At 42.2% G+C, this 23013-nt stretch overlaps 1 protein-coding gene across 4 annotated transcripts in view; it reads left to right on the top strand.

The window, feature by feature from the left end:
• UBIAD1 (UbiA prenyltransferase domain containing 1) overlaps positions 1–23013 on the top strand; it is a 38763-nt gene that overhangs the window by 1111 nt on the left and 14639 nt on the right. For 3 of the 4 annotated variants that reach the window (XM_055799176.1, XM_055799175.1, XM_055799177.1), the window contains exon 3: positions 901–5042. In XM_055799176.1, the coding sequence (XP_055655151.1) occupies positions 901–1388 (488 nt within the window). In that variant the 3' untranslated portion in view covers positions 1389–5042. Of the gene's footprint in view, positions 1–900; positions 5043–23013 lie in introns of those variants that run through there. The other variant, XM_055799178.1, reaches the window with a different exon arrangement.

The following is a 23013-nucleotide window of genomic DNA, read 5'->3' as shown; positions in this document are numbered from 1 at the left end:
CCTGTTTGCCGTGAATCTGAATGTAAATGCGACAGGATTAGCTGACTTAGCAAAGGTTTCTAGAAGACGCAAGTGATCTCTCTAGTTAACCGCTGTAAAGATATTTGGCGGTTTTTCCTGGGGTACTGGTACAGAAACTTCTATTCTTTGCCATTGATTATGGTGGTAAGATGTGGGAGGAGGCGCACACCGAGTTCGTCAGTTGGAAAGTGGCATTGGGACATTGTTATTTATGTATATGGCTTTAGATGCTCATCAGAACTCTTGCTGAAACTTCTTGTGATGTGACTCTTGTATCCCTCAGCAGTATAGCAGTGGAATCTATTAGTTTGTTTTGCAATGTTTTGTTGTTATTCTCTAGATGGGGCTTCATTGTGAATGTAGAACAGTTTGCATTCTTAATAAGAGGAGTATCTTTTTAGTATTTTCCTGTGTTGGGTAGATTCAGACATAATTATTAAGAAAAGAAAAACAGTCACTTCCAGACTGTCAAACTTTCAAATAGTTATGTTAGTTTATTTGAAAGAATCTTGTCGGTTTTGCATTTTGTTCTGAGCATTGCATATATTTCTTCAGGATCAGGTTCTAGCATGCCTGATCACACTAAGGAGTATCTTTTTCTATAGGTTTCAGCAGAAATAGGTACTCCTGGATGTGAAGATGGGTATTAGAACCTAGCCCTTAGTTTCTGTTTCATTGTTCAACTGGAGAAATTCAGAAGATGTGTTTCCTTTATTATCATTGGGAAAAAAGAGATAAAATGCTTTTTGGCCATAGCTACGTGTGTGTTGGTCGTTTTACAATATTTCTATGGGAAGGGCTGCTCTGTTATATTATCCATTCTCTTCTGTCATTTGAGTTTTTCACGATACTTCATTTTATTCTTGTGTCTTGCCACAGGAATTGGATTTAAATATGTTGCACTTGGAGACGTGGTGATCCTGATCACCTTTGGGCCCCTGGCTGTCATGTTTGCCCATGCTGTGCAGGTTGGTTATCTGTCTGTCTCGCCACTGCTCTACGCTATCCCACTAGCTCTCAGTACTGAGGCCATCCTGCACAGCAACAACACGCGAGACATGGAGTCTGACCAGCAGGCGGGTATTGTCACCTTGGCCATCCTCATTGGCCCTGCGTTCTCCTATATTCTCTACACCGTGCTGCTCTTCTTGCCCTATTTGATTTTCTGTGTGCTGGCCACACGTTATACCATCAGCATGGCGTTGCCACTACTCACCATCCCAATGGCATTTTCACTGGAAAGGCAGTTTCGGAGTCAGAGCTTCAACAAAATTCCTCAGCGGACAGCCAAACTCAATCTCCTCTTGGGGCTTTTCTATGTTTGTGGTATTACACTAGCACCAGCCGGTGCTCTGCCCAAACTGTAACAAGAGCTGTAGAGTCAGGCCCCACAATTCGGTATTAATGCTGATTAACTGTGGGTGATGTGTGTATGTGACCCATTATGGACAGTGGGAAGAATGGAGAGACTGTCTTGAGCAGTTGGTTATCTATGAGTTTGATAATTTCTTGTCTTGGTTAACTTGTACGACAGACCACTCAAAAGTGATTTGTCAGTTCTTCAGAAGGAGTGAATTGTGCAGCTTTGCTTCAAGGAAGCAAGGAGATGTGAGGACAAGGAAGTGTTTGAAAAACCTAATCCTTCTGCCACTGAATTCTTTCGCTGTCAACTCAATGAAAGTGAGATTGAGCCTCAAACACAAACTCTGTTCCCTTCACAAGTGCGGTGATTGATTGCTCTTACAACTCCTTTTCTTGCCATGGTCAGGGAGTCCAGTGGCTCCTGTGTGGTAAACAGAAAACACTGCCAAATGTTTTGCATCACAGCAACGTAGGTGCTATTACTTCACTCCCTTGTGAGCATAGTTCATCTGTTGTATGGTTTAATCTTTGTTGTGTTTTTTTTGCCTAAACAAATTTTGAGCTTTCATTTCCAAGCCCCCTGAAATGCATCAGATACTAATTCATTAACGGTTGCTTCTGCTTGGTCTTTATAGTCTAGAAATTTCAAAGTTATGTATCTCTGTGGGATGTTGGTGCTAAAATGCAGCATGAATAGCCCACTGTACAAACTTTAAGCCAAAACCAGTACATTTATATTCTGCTACGAAAGCTGAAGCTGTAAATGCAAATTATGCAACTGAAAAGCCCTCAGTGCATAGGAAAACAAGTGGTTTCCATTTTTGCATTTGCTTAGGATTTATTCTCTGAATGACAGTCTTGGAATTAAGGGGGAGGCAATAGACAGGGTGCCAGATTTCTCTGGCATGGATTAATGGATACATGAGTGGAAGAACAAATTCTTAGTTTAAAAAAAATCAGTCTTTTTTCAATTGTCATTCTTTGGTTATTTAGCCACTCAGAGTATTGGAGTTGAATGTCTTACCATAGGAAGCCCAAAAAGAAGCCCAGTTGAGCAAAGCAGAAAGGTACAGAATTAGAAAAAAAGAAATGGGGATTATTGCATTGGCTCTGCATAAAAAAATTAAGACTGGAAACAGGAAGAAAGCATTTTTGTTAACAAGATTTTTGCTAATGGAGTCCAGAGTTTGTGTGACTGAATCAGATTTACATATTGTAAAGTTCTCCACCTCTTCCCACACACACCCCCCTCTTACCCTGGGGTTTTGTTTTCTTCTGCAGATCTTGCCACTTGATACTCCGTAGACATTTGGAGAACTGATTGTTTCAGCAATTGTGTAGCAGTGTGAAAAATATGCCAAATGCAACCAGTGCAAAGATTAATTTGATCCATACTATGTTGCACAGTGGCAACTGAATTCTTTTCTGGGTTGAAAAATAAGTTTCCTGTGTGCAGGAAACTTTTTTGGTGAAAAGTTTGTTCACAGGAGCTGTGGGAAGCTTCAGAGGAATTGACAGAGGTGTTGAGCTAGAGCTGCTAGTGCCTGAAGCACAACTTTGCTTTTGAATCAAGTGGGAGTGTGCTAACCACTATATGAAGGGCTTTTAAATGTGAGCAATAAACTAGCAATAAAGTAGCATGGTGTTACTCTGCATCTGTCATAGGTAAGTTATACCCTTGTGGTGTTCATCTGAAAGTGCTGAGTATTATATTAGTGGGTTGTACTGACAGTAGTAGAGCTGAGTTGATGGTGCAAGATTACATGGTATAGCTATTTAAGTGACTTTTTATGGCTTTGTGTTATCCAGTGTTACCTGCCTCTTGGCTTCCTCCTTTACAGCTGCACTGTAGTCAACGGGAAGGATTCTTTCCAGATATATCTTATGAGCCACAGTTTCATCTTATTAAAATTGGGCAAATGATCTCTCTGACTAGGCACAAAAGAAGAGATGGACCTCAGCAACTGTGTGCTGCTTTCTACATTAAATACTTGTTTAAGTTAGAAACATGAGAAGATGCAAAAGTTCAGCTCAGCTGGATGGAGGGAGCTATCCAAAAGGTTTTGGAAACTGTTTTCAATACACACACAACACAGTATCTACTGTTACTTCTTTGTGGACCTTACAGAATAAAGAAGAGTCTTGCTACAAGACCCACTTCACTTTTCGGCAAAGCAAAAGCTGTTCTGGGGATATGGACTTAGCTGGTGAATCTATTAACCTTGCAATTGGGGATATGTGAGTTTATTAGGTTAATCCCAGCATAGCTTTGTTGCTACCTTTTGTAGCAGCCAAGTGCTTCATTTTATGATAGCTTGTTTTTGTATAGCTATCGGTTTAAAAAGAATGGATAGTTACCGGTTTTTATATTCCTTCTACGTAAACTAGAGTACTCAAGTGAAATTCCTTCAAGTAACTAATACTTGTATCATATGTTTGCTAACTGTAATTGTAGTGGTGGAAAGATCCAGGCTGTGATCATCAGTAGTGTATCTGATTGTAGTTGTATCTAGGCTACCCTTTACTAGCAGGGAAAAGCCCCCTGTGTTGGTGTCTGCTTACTGCTGGGAAAGACCCGTGCTTTTTGTTACAGACATGAAGGAAGAGCTTACCAGTACAGGTATATGTTTGTGGAACACTTTTCAAGGTGAGGGGGATTCAAAGCATTTTAGTAGTAAGAATGAGATGAAAATTTGGTAACTCCTTGCTAGCAGATGGTAGTTGCCTCAATTCCCTGTCTGTGAAAAACAATATCATTCCAGGCTCTTAAGGATGTTAATAATAAATAACACATTCTTTACCATGGCTTTGAGGAAGTAAGTTACCTTCTCTGTGTCTCAGAAAACAGCTGATTTTTGCCTACCTCACAGGGATGCTGAGCCAACATTATTGTTATAAAGAGCTTTGACATTAATAAGTGCTTTATCTCTGTGTACTTCCCCAAAAGCATGTTAGTACTAGAAAACATTTTAGGTATGAACTAACCTAACAGGTGACTTAACCAATGTAAGTAGACCAAAATAATCTCCACATAGACATTGAGTGGTAAGAGAGGTTCCTTTATTGGTCTGTTATTTGATAAGGACGCTGGGTTTCTTTCCCTACACCTCTCCTCCATGTCCCAATGCTACGTTCCCTGCATATAAACTTTCTAGACTCCTTTCAGGTCTGTCTTGGTGAGCTTGTTGCGATGTGATGAGTCTATGCTGGTAGATTAACAGATCTGTAGTCCATCTGTTAATGTGTCCTAAAGCACCTCCTGGCCTTCTTATCTAATAAAGTGTCTGAATGTCATTCTGATAATTATGCCGTGTTTGATTATTTCATATCACTCCAGTTGTATTTTTGCACATGTATTAAAGCATCCTTCTGGAAGAAAGAGGGCCTTTGCTGTGTTTATAGTATAAGTGCATGAAAGATCGTATTATTTTTTTTCTGTCTAAGTGTCCTTTTATGAATCGCATAGTCCTGTCTTTCCATATCATCAGGTAAAAAGTTCAGTGATCATCTCCTACTAATGGCAGACTTCAGAGTAGTTCCAGTGTTTTCATCAGAGCGGAATTTTCTTTGTAGTTTTCTGTGCCATGTACTGTTCAGCATTTGCAAGGAGGTTTCAGCTGACCTTTCAATCTTCTTAATAAAGATGGACTTCATCCTCATCTGTGTGGTCTGCTATTCTTCCAGTGCCATGATCTCTGCTCCTGACTTGTAATGATTTTGTTTCATTGGGCTGTGAGGGCATAACGCCTCCCTTATATGTGTCATAAATGAGCCTAAAGAATGGTTTCAAGTTTTTCTGTCTTAGCTGCTGGTGCAGTCTACTATAAAAATGTGCATGCAATTAGCTTAAGGAGACTTAAGTCTTATTTGTCTTACATGCTTTCTGGCTCTCTTTTTTTTTCATATGTGGTTAAAGTGGTTTGAACAGTCCAGAGCGACCTCTTGGCTCTGCCACCTCTATTTTATATATATCGTATATATAATATATACATATAGCATATATATTATCATAGCTGAAAACAGATAGCAGAAGACTTGATGTGTGAGGGATTTATGAAACATGATGATTTCAGTTTTTACTTCTGGTTTAAAATCCACCTGAGTAGGAGAGAATGAAAGTTCTTGCAGTAAAGTTTAATGACTATAAACCATTGTGGAGCTAATGTTTTACCTGCAACACTCCTCCTATCATTGCCTGCTTTGAAGTGGTTTCCTCTTTGGGTTTGCAGGTTCTATGATTGTGAGACAGCTAGGCCAGGGAAATACTTTTCAGCTTTTCTGTGGTACAGAGTGGGCCCCAAGGTCATAGCATTTGGAGATAATTTTAGAGAATAAAATGCAGAATAGTGTGGCATCTAGATACACACGGGCTGAACTCAAGAATCCTTCCCAAAGAAATTTGATAAAGCTCTTTTTCTGAATCTGTAGAAACCAGTCTGCTGAGTATCCTTTAGCAAGACAGCATATTGGGTGTTCTGTTACTACTGTAATCGTTCTGCACTTGCTCTTAAAACACACTCTAATTTTGCCCTGGTAGCAGGCAGTAGTCAACTTAAACGTATTTTAAAGAAACTGGACCCCTAATACACAATATTGAGAGATTTGAAATTCGTGCAACAATGAACAGCTTTTTGTCCAGTACCCTTTAGGTGAAGGCTATAATTCTGATCGTCCGCAGATGGCAGCATTGCTCTTCCGTGGCTGCTGCAGCACCCTGTGGTACCTGTGCCCTAGGCTGAGAGGTCGTGGTACCTGTGCCCTAGGCTGCCAGGTCGCTGCAGAGCACTAGGATTGTCCTGATACTTCTGACCTTGTTCTTCAGTCTAAAAAAAACTGATTCTTTGTGAGCGAAGTGGTGGACCAGATTGCTTGCTGCTCCTCTGCTGTTCTGTGAGGTTGATGCAGAATCCTAGGTCCACTTTTTATTGAGCAGCAAAAACGTTTTATGCAGCAGACTGTACTGTTAGAGGAGGAGGAAGGAGGGGTGTCTCTCCTGCATTTATGGTTTTAGGGGTTTCGCAGGCTCAGGTCACTGCACTGGTCAGCACAGCCTTCTTATTTGGGAGGATTTTTTTTTACAGCCACAACAGCTAGATTTCTGGAGTGTTTTTCCCTTCTACAGCTAGGGTATCAAAAATCTGAGGACAATGGAGAAAGGAGGCTTCCCAAATATGTGCTTAAAACGACCTCATTTTTTGTCTCTATAGGAATTCACGTTAGCTGTGTTTGCAAGTTTTTTTAGTTGGGTCTCCTGTGGTTTAAGGGAACTTGGAAAGTAAATGGCTGCAGATGAATTTCTCATGTGCAGATTATGTCTGGACAAATGCTTCTGGCCCAGGTAGGCAGTGGCAGAAACAGGCATTTGAAGGAAGCCAGTCAGATCAGTCTTACATTTATAAAACCTTTGCTGATGGTTTAGCAAGCCTGTTCTGGTTGGATGCTGAGGGCTGAGCTTCCAAAGAGCGTGGGCAAGCTGTGCACCATGGATAGCACACTTGTGGTGAAAAAAAATGCAGTGTCTGTGCACTTTCTGAGATGTACTTCTGTTCAGTCAGTTGCTTTTAACACATCTTGAATCACTGTTGGAAAATCTTTTATAGTGTTTTACTTTTATAGTGTTTTTAGGAGCTTGAACTATATTCTTCCTATTTCTTGGGTGAGTAGACTGAGTCACTGCTGCTTCATTAAGGTCATGTATGTACCAGTCTGGTACCTTAATAAGTAGGCCTTTCCCCTCACATATTGGTTTGGTTTTTAGGTCACTGGTACATTATTTAAATCACCTTTGATTGCTTTTTTATGTGGAGTTTTGCACCTGCTGAATTATATATCTAAGGAATGAAATGCTGCTCTGGCTTTTTAAAGCTATTTTTCATTTTAGCTTTAAAAAGCCAGAACTAAATATCTAACCAAGCTAAAAATCTATAGCTCCTCACACTGCTAAAAAATTCATAAGTTTTAATAAAACCCAGCACAACTGGCTTATTGCAGCTGTATGTCTAAAGGAAACAGCCCAGCACTGGAAGAATAACGTTCATGCTTTATTGTCTGAAATAAGGTTTTTGCTCTTCTGTGTAACTCAGAGTAAGACCCAAAATTAACATATTTGTTGAGTTTTCATTTGCACCTTTTTCTGATGATAACTCTTAATACTGTCAGTGCTAATCCTTTCTGTACAGTTAGATCACAGGAAAGCCCATGTTCTAATCTAGATGTTTCAGTGGCCACATGGATTTGTCTGAATGAGAAGTACTTGGAAGGACATAGTTCAGCATTCCTTTGGGGTCAGCTGAGACTGTGATTTGCTTCAACATTCAAGTCTCACTGATACGCCAGCACAGTGGGTTACCAACCCAGTGTATCTGTTCCCTTGGAAGGAAACCTATGCTTGGGCATCTGGCCAGAATTCATGCATGCACTGTCTTGAGAGAGAAGTTCACAACCTCTGCACTGAAAGACCCAAATGTTTTTTGAAAACAGAACAAATCCAAACAAAACTATAACCCCTTACTGTCCTCTGCTGACTTCTCATCAGGCTGCCAAGGCCAGAGTGGTTTGAAGAATTAAAAATCTATGGCACCATTGTGCTGCTTTCTCATGAAAACAACAAGGAGGAGAATCTGCTCATTAATCAGATGGCTCTGTCAATAATGAATCAAGATGAACGTGCTGGCTGAGAGATGTGTCACATAGGCCGTTTATCAGAGAACAAGGAATGCAGTGAGAACCTTGCTAAAACACAGGATCTGGTATGCAGCTCTAAGAGCTTGAAAGTGATAAGAGCTCAGCAACAGGAGAGGTTAGAGTCTGCCTCCTACAGTCTACCTCTTGGCTGGCACCTTTCAGATGTCTTGTCCTAGGCTGGACTAGTACTGGCCAGCTCTGCTGGTCTGGCAGTGACTTTAGCTGCTAGTTGAGGTGGGAGATCCTGGCATCTGCTCTTTGTTCTAGTGCTAGATCAGTGGCCAATTTGGAAATGCTGAATAGCCCAGCCATTTTAATAAAGGCTGAAGTTGTCTTTCCTCTTTCTAGGGTAGAATGAAAATTTCTTTTAGGCAGTGGTTAAATTTGTGTGGGAAATAGTGCCTTGTCACTGATTTAGCACAAAGAATAAAGATTATGCATGTTTTTAGGTGTCCCAGTAAGCCAAAAAACAAGGCCTGCTCTGCGAATCAGCTGACTTACTAGTGGTAAGAGAATAAACCGAATGCCTGTTCCATATAAAGGGCAAATTCAGGCAATTTACATCTCATGCAGTGTTTGCAAATAAGTCTGTGAAACATCATCACACTGCGGGAAATAATTTCTCAGACTGTGACCTAATGGAAAGGGGATCTAATAAACCATCTTCCCAGTCTTGTTATCCGTCGTCCCAAGGGGTGATGAAATAACTTCAGATAGATTATAAATTACTTTCTGTATGGCATAAGGCCACTCTATGCCAAAGTTGAGTCATATTTTAACCTGTGGGGGATGGTTCTACTACTGTAAAAACCTTAGCTCCAGTCATTATAAATAAAGGAAAGGTTGGTAATAACAAGCTAGAGATTCATATGCGCTTTTTTTGTGTTCTAGAGCTCCATAAAACCTTAAAGTGTATCTTGTTCTGTGCCATACTATTTTTGATCTGGTCCGTCGTCTTAAATTAGTTCTTAAGCAGAAGTTAATTAGCCACCCAGAAACACAGAGCTTCCTCCCCAGTGACATGCTGCAAGTTTTCTATAACGTTCCTTTCTGCATGAGTCACCTGCAACATCTCTGCTTCTTCAAACCTTTGGGGTTAAGGTTTCCAGGAAAAGGGGGAACAACGATGGACGTGGATCCATTTTGCACATGGATGGATAGAGGACGATTATGGGGAAAGATCAAGAAGGGAGTCAGAGAGGATGGTTATGTATTCATGAACTTCAGAAGCTGAAATCCTGTCTTTGTGCCAAAAGATTTTTATTCTTTTTCACCACTAGCTCACAAGGCAGTGGGGAATCATTTGCTGTTCTGTGAGCAATAGTGGGTCAGCGTGGCACACAGAGCTTCCCTGTCTCTGTCCTTTCAGTGGTGATAGCCTGAATTCTAAAATCCATATCCCAAATTTCACGGTCATTGGATCCCAGCATCTTAACTTGTTCAAATATGAGACTAAGGATAAGCTGGGGGAGCTGAATCTACACTGTTTCAGGTTTTGTCATGGTTCTGTCAGTATCCTTGCATAAGATGTGCATACACAGAAATTCAGGTGTTCTAGAGAAAAAAAAATTTTACATGTAGGGAATTTTAACATTTTTATATAGTATTTCTTCATCCACAGGTATTCAGCATTTTCACAAAGGTGATGGTGTGACTCTTATGACTGAAGAGCCCGGGATTTGCAGAAAGGAGGTGACTTGCCCCAGTGTGTGAACTTGGCATATGCATTCTGAGGTTACAAGTTGTATTTATTTGTCTACTGGCCTACTCTTTGTCTTCTGCAGAGCTATGTCCTGGGAAACCATTAAGCAGGAAATTGGTCTGTTCCTAGTGCGTTTGTGTGCATAGGAATCTCCAGTTTTGAACAATGTTCATGGACAGAAACAGCCAAGTCCTAAATTCCTCTGTCCATTTCTGCAGCCTCTGGTCAGAGATGAGACGTGCGAGATACGTCTATTGACAGAAGGGTACTGGGCTGAAGGCAGCAGCACCAAGGCGTTTCTGCTTTCTATGAGTCAGGAGGGGTTGAATGGATGTACACATAGGAAAGTGATGCACGTTCCCGTTGAGAGTTAACTCATCTCCAGATGGTGAAGAAATGTATCTAAGTAATTTAGGAGCACTGAATGTCTCCTGAGGATTGAGACATAAAAAGCAGAATATCAATCTCTCTAGCAAGCTAACCTACAGGAGAAAAAAAATGGTTGTTTTCTAGAGATCTGTATGCTTTTTTTGTGTGGGAGAGAATGTGTTGCATTCCGACTTGTGTAAAAAGCATCTTATGGAGGACAAGTTAAAGAGAAGAAATGTTTTCAGCATTTGCTTCAGCAAGGCTTTGTAGTTTCTAGGGAAAACTGAATTTGATGTAGATTCTTTCTCTTACACTCAAAACCTGACCATCCTAGTCACCACTCTCCTGCTAACAGTTTTGGGGGAAAAACTGAAATTCTGTGAAATCCTGTCTGTGTATGGGGAAGGGACAGGGAATAAGAGTCCCAGAGAGGCAGTGCAGTAGAAATGTCTGTCCTGTGATGGAAATAGTGGAAATAGACTATTCAATTTATGTCTGCCAAGGAAAAGCTTCAACAGTAAAATTGACCTAAATTGTCAGGCTATGGAGTTGCATATAGAAATTTTGCATTTGGAACTTGCATAGCTTTGAACAGTTTGGCTGAAATAGTAGCATAAAGCACCTTTATGCTACGGGGACGGGGCTGACATTGATGGAAAGGGCCACCATCAAATGGTGCCAATCCAGGTGTGAATGTCAGAAACTGGCTCTGCTGGCAGGAGCGCTGTTCACAATACTAGCACAGGCATTTGTAAAATGTCAGTGGCCAAACGCAGTCTGTGCCCCATTTTTTGTCCTTGATGTGGAACAGCTGTCCAGAGAGACTTCGGTGTTCCAGCAGGCACTGCTTCCCCTTTTACTGGGGTGAGAGCCCACTTGGGCAGCAAAGGACATTTGAGTGCTGGGAGCTTTGAACTCTGCACGTGACACCTGTCTGTAAAAGTAGCAGACAGCTGCATTATCCTGTGTCCTTGTGGTAATAAATCGGTCTGTGGTCCTTGATCATTTCAGGGACCAGCTAGAGGAGGAGTCAGTTACAATAACAAAGCTGATGTGGGTGAGCACAGAAGTAAAGGCATAAAGGTGAAGGCAGTGCCTGGTGGAAGTCTAATGGTCTTATAATGAATTTCCAGAGGCCATTCCTGGCTGCAGTTTTACAGGTGGCAGCTGAATCAGAGTTGGAAATGAAGTAGTTTCATTATCAAGTCCTTACACTTCAATTTGCTATAAATTGTTCTAGTCATTGCCAAGTGAGTGACAGTGAAGAGAGTTCCCTGGCTTGTTGCCTCGCCCATTAATATAATTTCAATCAGTGCTCACTGTTCACATCCTGGATGGGCAGAATACCATGTATATGTGGGTTTAAGGCAGGACTGAAGTGAGCTGGAAGAGCTGTATGTGGGGAACCAAGACTTCAAATAGCATAGAGCTGAGGGGATCTGGCAGAGCTTTGTATAGTCCTAGATCTGGAAGAGCTGACTAACGCTGGGATGTATCAGGAGTCCTTCTGATCGTGAGGGAGCTGGCTGTCAGCAATCCGCTGGGCTCAGCCCCTGTCCCTGATGCCCTGTTAGCTCACTGCCTCACCTAATGTTAGTCCCTGTCCTTTGTCCTGGAGCAGGGCTCTGCGGCTGATGCTGCAGCTTGTGTTATTACCTCACCAATTGGGATTCTGTGCTTGCTAGAGTTCAAGGTTGGGCTATAAAAATCTGTTCCAGTCTGAAATCTGCTATAAAACTAGCTACACATGAATGGATGTATTTGTCAGGTTTTAGGGGGAAGTTAACTCAGCCATTGATAAAGGAGAAAGTCTTGGTTTCTGACAAGTTTTTTTGTTTATTTTCAGTATAACCTTAAAAAGTCTCCATATTTTTCTCATGCAGGCTGTTAGCATACTTCCTAGAAATTCTTTTTACCTAATGTCATGCACACCTTTGTGGTCTGCAGTGAATTGGAAAAAACCCAGCAAAATGTCATCCATGAGAGAGCACTGGTGTGTGAGAGGATTCAGACAAGATCCCTGGCTGCTCAAAAGGTGTAGTAAACTTACAAAATCATTTGTGTACAGTAAGCCTTACCCATATTAACAAACCAGTGCATTTAATTTATCTCTGGGAACCATGAGGGTTGAATTTTCTTTTTGCGATGCTCCTTGTGCTGCTGCAACCAATTTAGGTACCTGAAAGGTGACATCATTTTGTATGATTGTCCATGATCTTTATTCTTTTGGCACCAGTCTTTGTCTGGTGTCTCACTCAGAAATAAGCAGTTCCTTAAGAATGCTTTCTTTTCCAGAGACACATTGCTTCTCCTTATTCATTGGTAGAGTCCTTGCATGAAACATTCAGTGGTTGTTGATAGTAGTAATACTACCAAGAAGACACCAGATGTAATCTGGACTAAGAACTTCATGAGCTTCTGTGAAGTGATCCTTACATACCATTTTGGCTCCTGTTTTTGGTTTTTTGGGTTTTTTTGTTTGTTTGTTTAGGACTAGATTTAAGCCCATCAGTGTTTCCTGTTAATTTCCTGCTGAGATGGGGGTGGGGGTGGTGTATTTGCCTTGCTGTCTGTGTTTTGTTCCACATTTGTGAAGATGCTTTACAAGAGCTAGCTTGCTTCCACTGTATTCACAAGCTCCTCTGTGCTGCAGCCAAACACTTCACAGTCCTTGAGAGATTATTTTGTGATTTAATATGGGTTCTCTGTAAAGAATAGAATGCCTCCCCACTCCCCATGCTTTTCTGCTAATGATACTGCCTTTCAGTGCCATAACCTTGAAAAAAGCTGACAACACAGAAGCAATACTACCTAGACAACTTACCCTTTGAGCACTTCATGGTGGGCTGCCAGATCTGGGCTGGAGAGGTATTTATCCGGCTGTGTTTAGACAGGAGCAGGCTCTTGCATACAAGCCAGCCAGCCAGCACACTTTAGAGAATGGACTTGATCATCCTTTGTGTTTGTGGATGTTGTGAGCTGTTGTTTTACAGCAGCTGGGAGAAAGGCATATCCCACTCTCTGTTCCAGTGAGGAACACAGGACAGAAGCTAATCTATCAGGGCCTGACTTCCCTGTATCTGCAACATCTTCATTTTTTTCCCTGCTGTGATTATTTGCAAATTGTTACCTGTCTCTTGCAGGCAAGGCCGAAGCCTGCACTGGATCATGCATTAAAAGACTTAATTGGGCACCTTCTGTCCCAGCAGAGTAAACGGAGATCATAACCTTTCGGGGATTAGGAATCCAATTATCTGGAGAAACAGCCACCAGACTGAAATATCCCTTCTAACCTCTTATTGCTTAGTATTCCAAACCTGTACCATCTCCCTGTACTGGAAGTTTCAGAAGTCACCTAATAAAAAAGATTAGAATTACCCTTAAATAGTTTCCATAAAGATTATTATTATCTAGTGATAATTCTATCTCTGAGCCTGTGTCGAGTACTTTTTGGATCCAGATGAGCCAAACAGAGCTGATGGCTTTAAAAGACTAAATTTATTTACAGGCCCTCTAGGGTGAGGCAAAGAGCTTGTGGGACTAACTGTGCACTTCAAATGCCTGGGAGGAGACTTCCCTCTTTCCTCCCCACTCTTTCGTGTTTGATTGATTTATGGAACTCGGCACTGCATGACAGGACTGAGAACTATCTACAAGAAAAAAACTGAAGATGTGATTGAAGATGCAGGTAAAAGGCACCTGCTTCATTATATTGATCCTAGCGAGTATCTGAATTTGCACTTGTCTCACAAAGTTTAAAATGATTACTGAGTCGAGAAGAGGTTTGCCTCCACAACTTAGCACAACAAAAGCATTCAGTGCTCATCATTACCAGCCTGTAATAGCCAGAGTGAACATGTCTTCCTGCAATGGATGAAGAGAGATGGTTTTGGTCTATGAGTCCCGTTGTGAATGCATATGCCAGAAGAACAGATGCACTCAGTAAGGGGGATTCAAAACTGTTTATTGTCTACAGTAGTCTGCTTGTTTTTGTTTATGGAAAAAGTGTTTTGCTCTCTGGGTTTTCTGTTTCTTGGGTGAGCTACAGATAGATGAATGGGTAGATTTACACAGGATATAATCCCGTGGAGCAGTATGATATGGAACAAGCAAGAGAATACTTGAGAGACTGAGGATATGGGAATGAGAGTATAAGATGTTATGTGAGAGTCTCCATTTTCTACAGAGGCCCATTGAGGATTGTGTAGACTGAAAGCACATCTGTTTCATAACAGAGGGCTTGCATTTGCCAGACTGCTATTTTAGTATCTGCCTTACCTGTAGATCTCTGCAGAAAATTCTGTATGTGCCAGAGTTCTACTTCTGGTCCAAGAGATGGTAGCGAAGGAGATCAGGAAAGCTCAAGAGTGCAAAATTCCAGCATGCCATGGGAATGTTTCCTTCTGCTTGTTTGATCTGACAGCGGGACAGATGTGGTGGGAACCACAGGAACTGTGAGACACTGAGATTATTCCCTTCGGCAACACTGCTTGTGATTCCTCCCCATTTGCAGCCTTACAGAGCCTGTTCTAGAGCTGAAGAGTTTTATGCTGTATTTACTGCTTTCTCATTTCATCCTTACCCATTTTTTCCCAGGTTTTCACTTCCTTCTCTTAACCTGTTTAGTCAGATAATGCATCTTTCCCCTTGCTGGGGGACTGAAGGGCAGCACTCCCACTGCAGTCAGTGAAAACAAGTGGCAGTCCAAAGCATTTTGGAGGGGAGTAATGGGGAGAATTTTGGTTGAATTGTGGAGGTTCCTTGCAAACACTATACAGCTTCTATAAACTTCAAATGGAACACCTCCCAGAAACAAACACCCTATGAATTGTTGTTTCTTTAAGTTTTTAGAGAGCTACACAGAGGTGTATCTCTTGTTTGCAAGACGGAAAGTAGTAGTGCAACGGAGAGTGTGCAGCAGACTGTTCCTTAACCTGCCCACTGCTTGTTCTCTGTAGGGCAGTGGTACGTAGTGGGAAGTTTCCCACCAAAGGAGTTAGGAACTTACATAGTTTGTTCTTGTCTGGGTTTTGAGCACAAAGGTTGTTATGGCTATTGTTTTTTATTAGTTTAATATATGTTGAAGTCTACAAATAAATCCTGGGACCCAGGTGGAACAGATGAGATGTGACTAAGTTCTTGGATGATTGATAATGAGCAAGGACTGGAAAATCAATTGTGTTAATTCCTGGCTTGTCACCAGGACGGAGAATTAATGAGAAAATCTGTCTAACTTAATGGTATTTACACATTATACAGACTATGATAAAATTGTCTTCAGGCGCTACTTGGCATCACAATTATGGGATTATTGTAGATCCAGAGGCAGGAACAGAAATCCACAAGAACAAACATCTCTTCACAAGTGATGACATGGACCAGCTAGGAGGGCTGAAGAGGAAAGAGACAGGCATCATTTTTTGCTTCTTGTACTGTATGCTTAAGAACTTACTATAGGGGCTGTGACATTGGTGTGTGATGATTCATGTTGTGTGTGATGCTGTGCTTGTGATAAACACTATGCCCCATGGGAATCCTTCCCTCCAGAGGCCTTAAAGCACTTTGTAGTCAGCAGGGAGGCTGCTCATCTCCCAGTGCAGTGGATTCTGGGTAGCTGTTGGAAACAATTGAAAGACTTGAGCCCTCATCTTCCTCTTGAGTTAGGGGGTGGTCTGCAGTTATGCTCACTGAGCATGAAGAGTTGGTGCCAGAGCAGCAGCGGTGTTGTGGCACTGAGGCTGAACCAGTGGTGCTGGCTTCCCTACACTGACCTGCCAAAAAAGTTAGGTAGGCAAGCAGCAGATAGCCATTGGACTCCTGCAGAAATTCGTGAAGCTGTCAGTCACTCCTCTGCAGAACATAGTGCAAATGTACCTGCTTGAATGAGTGGGGAGCACTGGTCTTGATCATGACTGACAGAAAAGCGAATCCATCTCCCAAACTGCCTCCTGTCTGCCAGGAGTTAATCCAGCTGAGACAGCATCAGTATAATTGATGGTGTAATACTGAGTAAGTCATCCATAAACCCTGTGTACTCAGAACACCTGCATCCCTCTTGCTTTTCTTGTCAACCTCCCTCTCCTTGCTGTTGCGCTTCATATGCCCTCCCATCCTCCAGTCTACATTTCAGTATGCTGAATGGTTAAAATCCCAGCAGCTCCCAGGGCTGTTGAAAGGGGAATAAAGGAAAATGCTATATAGAGAGTGACACTAAATTTGTTTCATGTTTTCTCTCTAAAGATTTGGTGCAGGTTCTTTTTTTTTTTCCATCTCAATGTGTCAAGGTTTTAGTTGTGTTGGAAAGTTTTGGAAAAGAATAATTAAATGTTCCTCCTTCTGACAGGCTGATGACTACAGCGGTGAGTCAGGGGAATAGGCCAGACCTCAAATGCCCCCAGAGCTGAACTCTGCTAGTTCTTTAGCTGCTTAGGTAGCCTCTATATAGCTGCCTCTATAACCTAGAGGTCCCAATTCTCAAATCTACATTTTTTAGGAGAATTCCTACAGGGCAAGTCCTGGTTATCTCCTATAGGTTGTGTTATCCTCATGTTTTCTACAAGGGTCCTTAAACTTTCAGTGCCTTTCTTTCTATTAGCGAGATCTTATTGCTACCAAGAGGTGTAAAGAGTTACAGTCTGCTTAGCAAGAAAGGGACCCAGATTCTTCACAATTTCCAGACTGCTGTAGTAAAGGTTGTCTTCTCTATTTGCATGCTTTGAAATTACAGCTGGGTTGGATGCACTGTGAGACTTGTCTGATAGTGGTTGTTTCAGAGATCACATACTAGAGGTATCTGATACACTGGTGGGCAGTGAGCAGAGACAGGCTTTCCAAAGTTTTACTGTGCATAATCTGTGATGGAAGAAGAAAGTAGCATCCAGAATGAAACAGTGTGGGACATACCTTTTTGAGATACAAAAGGTTGAGATACAAAAAGTTGAGATATAATCTTTGCCAAGATTCAGCTTTAATAAATATTTTCACAGGTGCTCAGTAAAATCCTAGATTCGGGCAGAGACAACCTGTGCTGTGACTATGTTTAAATGCTGGAAAGGAAGTACCATGGTGCCCTGAAGAAAAGCAGCTGAGAGCTCCCAGATTTGATCTCTGTCTCATGCATAGTGTATTTCTTTGTATGTTATCTAACTGGGAGGACTTGATAACAATGTAAAAACAGTATTTCTAGGGTGTGGCTGTGTAGCAAGAGATGTAAAATTCAGTTCTTCCAGCTCTTAAAACACCCAGGAGAATATCTCTAATGCGAGCATAAATGCACTTGTAATACATGGGTTGACTGGTTCTGATCCTCTCCAGTGGAGGATAACGGCTTGCCTGCAGCCTCTCAGCTTTACTACACATCTGCACTTAGCCAGCGGGGAAACTTAGGAGCAATGTGCTGAAGCAGCCTGCTTGAGGCCACACAGTGAATCGGTGGTGTCGCAGATATAGGAACCAGAAAGTTAAACCATTTGCTGGTCCTTTACTTTGTTTGTTCATTTCATGGGGATGGGAAGATGGGCTTAGAGGTAAGGAGAGCAGTAAAGGATGATTCTTCGCCAAAATGTACTGAGAAGTCTCTAAGCTTCAGTTTGCCACTACACTGTTCTACTCCTTGGAACCCCTCACAAAGGAAGCAGCTGCGCAGAGTTGATTTGGACGTGTGTCCGAGGTGATTTGGACTTAAGGTATGTTGTTTCCCCTTCTGAATGTAATTGAATTCAACCCTGACAAAGCCAAATAAGGTGGCCACTGTGGCTGCCAACTGTAGTTAAGAACAGAATGCTCTCTGAATAAAAAGAAATTGAAATCCCAAGCATTCTTAATTCTCATGATTTCTGACAAGCTTGTGGAAAGCTGCCTCCTTAATCCTCAGGCTGTGTTCTGCTTGGATTCTCCCTGTTTTCATGAACTCCTGCTATGCCTGTGTCACATGAACATCAGACAGGAAGATCAATGAGCAGATTGAGCTATGCCTACATACTCTGACATACAGGTGTGCTGCCTCACAGTGCATAAATATATTTGGATGGCCCCAGACTGGATCACTTGCATGCAGAGAAGACAGGAATTATGAGGCTGTGAAATCAATCCATAATGATGCATGGTCTGCTTGGCTGATGCTTTCAATGTTGCTGCCCCAAGTAGAAACTACACTGATACGTTGTGGGAGAGGATTCTCAGCGCTGAGAGCCTCAAATAGTAAAACTAAGTGCAAGTCTGTGCCTGCTGCAGTGATCTGTCCTGGGAAGAGGGGCAAAGTGTTACCGAGGGAGAACAAGACTTGCTTCATAGTGAGTTTTATGTTTAGGAGGTAAATTATAGAAGTAGCTAGTGGTTAAGGCATTAGTCTGCAGCTTGCAGTCTCATGTTAAATTCTTTGCTCAGTAGCAGGTTTTGTGTCTGATAGTGGATCAGATACTTCCCTTTCCTGGTATCCGTCCTCACCTGTATAATGGAGATAATTGTATCATTTGGCCAGAGTATTGTCATGACACATCTGTTAAGACTCTGAGGGACGTAGATACTGTTGTGATGAAAGCTTCATCAGTAATTAAGATGGAAGTTTAGATGTTTTTCTAGGTGATCTGTCCAGGCCTGGTTCTGGGAAAGACTTGCTGACAAGAGGCTGAATCAGGACTTCCTTTCTTTTGTTCTGCTCTTGTCTACAGGGGAGTTTTATCTCCTCCTGTGGGCTTAGTCACTGGAAACTCTGCAGTGCATGATAAGACTGTGAAGAAAAAAAGATGAAAAAGCAAAAGGATTAAAATCTAAAGGCCTCATCCACGGTGTGCCCTGGAGAATCTGCTCAAACTGAAGCCTCTCGCAGAAGCTGCATATATCTCTGTATTAGTTCTGGCAAGGAGAATGTCTCTGTGTCTCTGTAATTAAGGCAGAGCAGCTGTGTTCCTGGACCTTGGACAGCACTTAGGCATCAGTTTCTTCAGACCATAGCCCGGAGGAGACCTTGAAGATAAGGCAGGTAGAGCTGGGAGCTTAAACTGCAAAATCTAGGTCCTGAGTAATAGAGTGTGTTTCATGGGGTTAACTTATTTTCTTTCCTGGGGAAACCATGACGAGTTTCTCTGATTTGTTATTTGGCTTCTTTTGAAAATATCTTAAACATTGTGTGTAGAGGAATGAAGGCAGTGGGTTGATCAGCATTGATAACATGCAGCTGTGGCCTTGCCTCAAAGGCAGTGGGTTGATTGACATGGATGATGTGCAGCTGTAGCTCGTTCCCTCTAGGTAGTTAAATAGCCCTAAGGAAGCGGGGGGGGGGGGGGGGGGGTGTGTTGGATGGAGGAGGAGGAGGAGGAGGAGTACTGTGGTCTGACCTCTGGAGGAAGGGCATAACAGTAGGGACAGTAGAATCTGACTGAAGGTAAAAGCCTTGTTGTAGCCTACTGGTTTGTTTGTGCTGCAGCAATTGTGGACTTGATCATGATTATGTCTTGTGGCTGAATGCAGGCAACTATGTCCTTCTTATGCCAGCTCACCTTTGGGAAGTGTGTAGGACTTAAAACCAAGTGCTATTTCTCAGCTCTGAAAGCCTGCAGAAGAAGAGAACCTGTGGTCTGCCAAGGATGGAGTTTGTGGTACATCCAGTCATTGAAAGATTTCCTTGAAACTAATGGTATAAATTGCTTAGGAATTGAGAATGAGTTGTGGTAAAGGAAAGGAGGGCGTGGAAGTAGGTCCAGGAAAAGAACTGTCTCTTGGGAAACAGTCAATAGAATAAAAAATTCAGCATTCTTTTTGCTGCACAAGGCTTACACTTGGATGGGTCCTCAAAGTCTTTTGAAGACTTTTATTTAGCAAAGCTGAATGCTGGCAGTGTATCAGTATGCCCTTTGCTGTGATAAGAGTCCTGAATTTACTTTCAGGAGAAGCTATGTTTGCTTAATTCTTTAAGGGCTGGAGCACTTGTAGAGATTCATTATCTAGTTTCAGAGGTTCCTGTCATCTAACTCCACTCCTGTCTTAACAAGGGATTAATATGTCATCTGCCTGGCTTCTAAGTTATGATGGGAGAGTGAAAAATGATGGATTTGATGGAATAGCAAAACTTGTTCATCTTGGAGAAGCAGATATTAAAATACTTCAACAAAAAAGAACCTTTATATGCTTCAAAAGCCTAAAATAGCTGAAGGGCTGATGAGATGTAACAATAGGAACAAGGGAAAGGTTTATTAGCAATATACCAGGAACTCAGAGTAGCTGAATAACTCATAAATCTTTCATGAATTTTACGAAAATGAGGGATGAAATCCTAAATGCTGTAGATAGAGATATGTATATGTATAGATATATTTCTTTTGCCTGAGAATATCTTGGTAAATCATTATCTTTTGAAATTAAGAAACTATCTGGTTTGGGTTTGTATTATTTTTCTGGAGTCTGAGAATCTATTGAAGATTTTGTCTCAGTGTTCTGATCTCCCTTGACAGAAGGAAGGGAGAGAGTGGATGTTTTAAATATTAGACAACAGATTTGACTGTGAAATTGTTACTCCAAAGCAAAAATGGGATACAGTGGGTAAACAAGATTGCACTCCAATTTATTGTGGAACCTCTGTGATTTCAGTTTGCAATAAATAATCTGATTTGTGCCCCTTATTCTCTGCTGATGGCCTGGTAAAATGTTTCCAGGAAACCAAATTTGCCAGTCTCCCAAAGAGGAAGAGACCTGGGGAGAGCAGCTGGAGGATGCGTAATGTGCTTTTCTTTTTGTGTCTGCATTCTTATATTACCGTTGTCACTGTAAAGGGGTCTGAGCCAGATCTCACTGAAGTCTGTGCTCAGAAATGAGTCTGTTTGATGGACTGGGACCTGGCCAACAGCCTTAGGCAGCCACATGGTTCCCAGGAGCACAGAGACATGGCACAGCCTATTTTATATTGCATGGCCTATACTCTGTGGTGCTAACGGGGGATTAGGTAGGAGATAAAGCCCACTATCCCCCAAAAATCTGCCTAGAAGGTTTAAAAAAAGAAAGGAGAGACAACCAAGCAGTACAGGATAAGTCAATGGAAACTGCAGGGTGAATGTTTAGTGGAGAAGGGCCACTGAGGAAAGGAGGCAATTTGGAGATTTGTAGGCTTACAAGAAAGGTCTGTCCTACTCCAAGTAGCTGTATTTCATCCCCTACTGGGAATCTAATCCTCCTTGATCTTCAGAGCTTTGCCTGTGATTCCAAAAGTGTCAGCCTCAATGCCAGCTTGTTAGTAGTGCATGGGGGCAAAAGGTCAAAAATCAGAATGGAATATGATACAGCAGCACATACTTTTGGAGCAGGCAATGAGAGAGAAATATGCTGGGGACTTCCTTGGTTATGTGTCCAGAGATGCTGTGCCTAGAGTTGGAAAGATCTGAGGACCATAAAGGGTCCTCATTCCTTTGCCTAACCTCCATACCATCTTTGCATGTGCTCCCTCCATAAATACTACCTCAAGACCTATCCATCTTCACTGTCTCTAAAACACAGTGAAGTTTAGTGGTTGGTATGGGTATTTAGTTGGTATTATGGGTATTTTGGTCAAGTGGTAAGATCTTATGCCCATTTCTTCCGTAGGCAATGTTTTCTCTCTGCTAAGCGCCTGAAGTTCTCCAGTTGCTCTAAAGAGTGCTGTGAGCATACTGTACTGAGAGAGCTCTAGAGGCTAAGAAAACACTTAGCATCCTTCTAGTGTGAAACTTTTTCAGCACATCCGATTAGAAGAATGAAGATATTTTGCAGTATACTTGATAGAACCTCTAGGAAGAGAGAAGTCACAGCTGAAGAAACTTGTCTTTGAGTGAGAAAACCGTGGCTTTGCTTCTGTGCAGGCATGCAGCTTGGTGCTGCATTGGCCCCACAGAGAAATGGGGTGGCCCCCACAACAGTTTGAGAGCTTCCATCAGATCCTAGTCTTGCTGGAATTGTCCTCTTGCCCATGATGCTGTGCTTTGCACATTGTTACATGCAGTTACAACTGTAGCCAGATAGGCAGGTGGAAAAACTGCTCTGTTCTTCTCTGGCATCTTTTCGTTAGCCTCTGTTGCTCAATTTGAACAAGTACTGATGAAAAGCTTTGTGCTGGCATCATAGGAAGCCCAAGTGCTCTGCTACTACGGAAGATGATTAGAAGTTTCTCTCAGGCTGTGCAGTCTGTGTGGTTCAACCAAATCCGAAGGTAGCATTCTGCAACATCAGGAGTCCAGCCCTCAGCGTGACTGCTGAAAAGGCACCACTCAAAAAGGATTAGCTGCTGACAGCTGCAGTAGGGAACTGGGGTGGGAGATCTGTCTCACTGCAGAGAATTGCCAGGACCTGCCTATGATGAATATGAAGGCAGTCCTCTTTGAAGCTACTGGGCTATGTTTCACCCTGTTTTCCTCTAGCTTTCTACCTAGCTCCCCAGCTGACTGCGTGGCCTATGCCCACAGCAACTCTTTGATGTTGATACACTGCAGTTACTGATGTTGTCAGAGAAATTCCAGCAGGCAGAAAGGCGCTTTTTCCCAGTGCTGCTCAATCCCAGATCCCTTGTGTCCGGCACAAAATACCCTGCAGTGTCAAGATTGCCTAGAGATAAGGCTTCGGTTACATCACTAGGTGGAGCTCACAACATAAGAAATACTTGACTTGGAAGAGCCAGGTGCTGTGTTATTGACTAAGCTGGCTGTTTTAGAAAAAGCTGATGTGAGGGGAGTGGCAAACATGTGGGGGGGAAAGATGTAGAGTACTAGAGAATGGGGGATGAGGAAGCATGAGGCTGAGAGCTGTTGCTTTGGGGTGAAGATTGAAGCTGCAATTCAGTGAGACGCATTGTCCTTTGAGGATCTGCTGTATCCTGTATTTGTGGATAGTTTGAGCACCTGTCCTAAGAGCACATT

This window comes from Falco peregrinus, chromosome 3 (assembly GCF_023634155.1).
Source record: "Falco peregrinus isolate bFalPer1 chromosome 3, bFalPer1.pri, whole genome shotgun sequence".
Taxonomy (NCBI): Eukaryota; Metazoa; Chordata; class Aves; order Falconiformes; family Falconidae; genus Falco; species Falco peregrinus.
The sequence above is the reverse complement of the archived record's forward strand: the minus strand, read 5'-3'. Positions and strand labels throughout refer to the sequence as shown.